The sequence below is a fragment of the Embiotoca jacksoni genome, unplaced genomic scaffold (assembly GCF_022577435.1).
Source record: "Embiotoca jacksoni isolate LCO1_2020_lvr unplaced genomic scaffold, fEmbJac1.0.p SCAF_48, whole genome shotgun sequence".
In the NCBI taxonomy this organism is placed as follows: domain Eukaryota; kingdom Metazoa; phylum Chordata; class Actinopteri; family Embiotocidae; genus Embiotoca; species Embiotoca jacksoni.
The window spans coordinates 2,451,639-2,456,638 of NW_027185401.1; the positions used below are offsets into that span (position 1 = coordinate 2,451,639).

The window sequence follows — 5,000 nt, forward strand, 5'->3', positions numbered from 1 at the left end:
ACTCACGTTGATGTCTCTCTCGTGGATCTCGTCGACGATCACGTGACTGATGCCTCTGATTCCCGCTTCGAGCTTCCGCAGGAGAACTCCTGAAACGAAACAACGCGCGCGTGAACATTTACGACCACAACGGGGGGGAAAAAAAGTCAATATAAAACAAACGTTTTTCAGTTTTTATATGATGACAATATTAATTTTTTTTCCAGCCGCTCAGACAAAAGAAGATAATTCAATATGTTCATTTCGGCTTCAGGGAGCGATGATGGCCGATTTCACTACTTTCCTACATTTTCACTGAAAAATCAATCGATTATTGAAGAAAATAACTGTTAGATGTGTTGATATTTAAAAAATAATTGTAATTTGGAGGTTTTCTGTGTGCAGGCACTTCTTAAAATATTACACATTTCTGTTAACATCAGTTTGTTTTTTGTTTTTTTAATGGTAAAGCAAACGTTGTTTAAACATTGGACTTAACTCAGATTTGACCAAATGTGCGTGAACAGCACCACGGCTGTCATTTCAAATCTAACCGACGCATCTTATTCAGTATTCCAGTTCATTTTCCCGTTAAGGCTGCGGGTTGTCAACATCCGTCGTGCTTAAACAACTTCAACAGCAACGAAATAGCTTCGGCAATTCCTAAATTCGGGTCACGCCAGGCCGAGGCGTCCGTTGACGTACCGACGGTGCAGAAGAGGACGCTGGCGTGCGGCCGAGGCAGGATGGACTCGAAACGGACGCTGTAGCCGCAGCTTTTCCCGATGTCCTCCCCTCTTTCGTAGGCAACTCGCTCGGCCACCGACACGGCGCTGATCCGACGGGGCTGCAGGGAGGGAAGAGAGTCGGGACGGCCCAGAAAATATGGAAAAACAGGGGACCGGGTTGCAAATTTCTTTTTTTTTTTTAAACTGCCGATGAGGTCACCGCAGAGACGCACACCTTCATCGGAAGTTTTTTTTAGGATCATGATGAATCACGATCGCTGGTTTGAAATCGCGCTCGGATCTTTAAAGATATTCCTCGTTAAAATGACCTCGAATCTCACCGGGCCTGAACTGAAAATCCTCCCGGTTCAGAGAGTTTATAGATATTCACAGTAATTCAAAAAGGTAAAAACTACTAAGAGCACCCTTAAATCTTGTATGTTCATTTTCCCCTTAAACGTCCCCTTCATTTTTCCCACGCTGTACATGTAACAGTATTGTGTAAATTCTTACAACAATTTGTTTGATTTTCAGTTGCTGTTAAGAAAACTTTGATAAGTTGTCAGTCTGATTAAAGTAATAACCCAAAAAACTAAAATAAGATGTAAAACATATTGATATATGAGAGCGTTACCTGGGTGACCACGATGTTGCAGTCGGACGCTCGGTGCCCCTTGATGAAGCGGTCCAGGATGTACTGAGGAACCTGCGTGGTTTTCCCGCAGCCCGTCGCCCCCCTGATGATCACTACCGGGTTGTTGTCGACGGCCGCCATGATCTCCTCCTCGAACTGTTTGACGGGCAGCTGGTCGCGGTCCGAACGGATCTGGACGACAGGACTCGAGTTTATTCGTGATATTCTCCACCACCACCGAAACCCTGATGGCGCGCTTTGATATATATCTATAGATATATATCTATATCTATATCTATATAGATATAGATATAGATATATAGATATAGATATATAGATATATAAAAAGGACTGGGAGCGTCATCACGGAGACGGACCGACCTTCTGCAGGTTCTCGTCGTGGTCCAGCTGGCACATGAGCTCGTCGTGCAGGTCGCCGCTGATCTGCTCCGGAGTGCACTGAAGGGGTTAAAAACAAGGAAAATTTAAAAGTAGACTTTCAGGATCATTTCGTTTGTAATATGTTGGAAAATAGTGGAAACTAAATTCTGTTTAAATTGAAATTGACCGCAGCCCAAAGTCTTGTCTTTTTCTCGTGCTTAAAAAAAAAAAAAAAAAAGGTCCAAATCATCAAAAATTAAGATGAAAAAAAGATTCTAGATCCTGAAAAATCAAAGTGTCCCTTTTGTTTTTTCTCGTTCTGAATATCTGCCGATAAACAAACAAGAAAATGTACGATTTGACAAAATAGCTCGTCAAGTTTCTGGTGAGCGTTGAAGCTCCGGAACGAACGCTCACGAAGGCCAGCGGTCCGTCGTCGATGTTGCTGCTGGTCCACGGGTTCCAGTTGACCTGCGGCGGCGACCAGGGGACGACGCCGGCGCCGCTCTGACGCTGCGACGGCTCGAACGTCGCCATCTTCCCCTGAACCAGAGACACCGGGCTGCTGGGGTCTGCGGGCTGGACGGAGGGAAGATTTATAATGTTACGCACAGATCCTTACCGCCCTCTACAGGCAGAGAGCAGAAACTACAGAATCAGCTTCTCGTCCGTGCTGCCGACGGCAGTCTATTCGATTCAGTTAGCTTCAGTTCCAACCAGTCTGACCTTTGACCTCCGAACATACCGCTTTTTGAGGCCTAATATCTAATTAATAAAGAGATTATTTTCAGATTAGTCGAAAGAAAACTAGTAAGAAGGAGCGACTTCAGCGAACGACACCGCAATGACTCGTGGAAAACATGCGTTGACTTTGTATTTAATGAGAGAAGTTGAATGGGAGTCTATGGAGCAAGATCGTTTATGGAGCCGGCCTCTAGTGGCCCTCTGTGGTATTACAGTTTAAACATTACTCCTGAAACCACATCTGCACTGCTGCCACGTGATTGGCCGACCGGATAATTGCACGAATGAACAGGTGTTCCTAATAAACAGGCCGATTGTATGAAGAGGCAGTACGATAAAGTGGGACTCACGGGTGGCGGGATTTGGACTCCGAGGTCTTGGATGACGCTGGCCAGCTGCGCCGGGAGGTCCTGGGACATGTTGACCTCGTACACCTCCAACTGGACACAAAAACACATCAGTCAAACCCAACCGGGGCGGCTTCACAGCCCCAGAATCATCAGTAAAATATTTGTATTCGTTTAAAATTTAAAGGTAAAAAATTGGCAGAAAAATTCACTTTGACATGAATACTGATATTGGGGGAAAAAAAATACCCTGAAACAACAGGATATTATTTAAGGGTCGTGTTTTCTACCCCTATTTATAATTTCAGCTCTTTTTCATATTACACGTAGATTCGTTTTCACTGAATTAAGCAGATTTTGTTTCTCAAACAAAACAAAAATTCTTTAAATTCTCTTGGAATCCTCGAAAAGCAAAAATCGAAATGTGGTCGTGCGTCCGTTTTACGAGACTTTTTTTGTAATAATCGTTTGCAGTTTGCTAGTTATAAATATCGTCTTTAAGCTGCAGTGTTTATCAGTGTAGAGGTTGTGTGGGTTTTTGTTTTTGTTTTTTTGGGGGGGGAGTGAGGGGGAGGCATACCGTTTCGCCCTCCTTCTTCTTGGTGACTCCGGAGTACGCCTCGATGACTCCCAGGTGGTACAGCTGCCGGACCAGAGACAGGGCGCACGACTGGGCCGCCAGCTTCTTGTTGGAGCCGTGCTCCCGAGCCGTGATCCCTGCGAACCAGAACACACGGAGAGACACTTCTGACAACATGACGACGGTATAATATCATAATCTTTCCCGTTTCACCAACGTGCTTCCCGTCAGAAGGATTTCTTTTCCCATTAAAAGGCTCAGTTGGAGAGTTTTTCCAGCGAAGTACAGCGGCTTTTATTCTGCACAGATGAGGCTCTGTCAATAACAAGTGACTTGACAAATTTGTGATTAACTTTATTATTTGGACCAAAAGTAATCGTGATTTTTTTTTTTTTTTTTACTTTAATATTGTGTTAAAATTAAGTTTCACCTTTTTTGGGGATCTGATCAACTTTTTGTGGAAGATTTCAACATTCACGATGATTTTACTTCATCAAAAATATGAAATGTTGTCTCAAGCTGGACTTTAAAAAAAAATATTATTTATGAAATATTTGTAATAGAAAGAATCACTTTGTCCCTAAGGCTTCAAGAAAATATGGGAAAAGTGGAAAGTATGTATTTCCCCCAAAACGCCCTTCCTTTGTTTAAAAAACATTTTCATATGTATGCTTAAAAGTATAAGTATGTATATACAAGAATACATGTATATATATATTTTTTATTTTTCCACCTTCAATAACAAAACACCCTATATTCTAATTTTGTTCTTAAGTTACAAAGAGAGTTAACTTTGTAAAACCGACGACGACTATGAATAATTGAGCCGTCATGTGATCCGAAATAAAGAACGTAAAAATAAAATAAAAATAAATTCTTACTTCTTCCGAGCTGTCTCACAAACAGCTGCATCTCCGCTATGAAGCTCCTGCGGACACAAATCGGCATCGCGGCTTCACTTCCTGCGGTTTTCCACAATAAAAGCCGCTGGCAAAAAGCATTAAAAGTGAGCGTTCGGCAAAACTCACCTCGCCGCGTTCTCAGGAGGAAGCCTGTATGTTTTTCTGCCGGACTTTTGGGATTATTTAAAACACCAATCAACAGCTGCGATCGCGGTTTTTCTCCCCGGTCGCCTCTCGGGCACCCTGCGGCGAAGAGCGACACCAGAAATCACGACCAGGCTTCGCCCCCTCCGCCCCCACCCCCGCCCCCGAGGTCCACCCACGAGACAGCTTTAGTGCACCTAAACGCAGTCCCATGTCTTCCCTTCAGAGCGGTTGTGAGTTCTGGTGTCACCTCGCAAGGAAACTCAACCTCCTGATCTGTTTTCCTCGCCAGCTAAATACCCGATCAACCGCGACCGGACGGGACGTTAACACGGCCGACGTGTGCCGGTCGTTTTTTGCCTTCTTTAAATCAGATACGGATAAATCTTCAGTGTTTTGGTGTCTTTAATTCATTAATTTGTTACTAAACTGGCAAATTGGACAGTTTCACCACAGTGTTGGCAGCTGTGGTTTCTTAATCACAGATTCGCATTATTAATTTGTGGGTTTAAAATGTCTTTTTTGTTGTTGTTGTCACAAGGAAATATAATGTTGATTTTT

General features: G+C 43.4%; 1 protein-coding gene across 1 annotated transcript in view; it reads right to left on the minus strand.

Moving 5' to 3' along the window:
- dhx9 (DEAH (Asp-Glu-Ala-His) box helicase 9) overlaps positions 1-5,000 on the minus strand; it is a 15,094-nt gene that overhangs the window by 6,285 nt on the left and 3,809 nt on the right. The window contains 8 exon segments of the mRNA XM_069170195.1: positions 7-89; positions 685-826; positions 1,342-1,533; positions 1,723-1,800; positions 2,140-2,301; positions 2,817-2,906; positions 3,394-3,530; positions 4,275-4,321. Of these exon segments, the coding sequence (XP_069026296.1) occupies positions 7-89; positions 685-826; positions 1,342-1,533; positions 1,723-1,800; positions 2,140-2,301; positions 2,817-2,906; positions 3,394-3,530; positions 4,275-4,321 (931 nt within the window).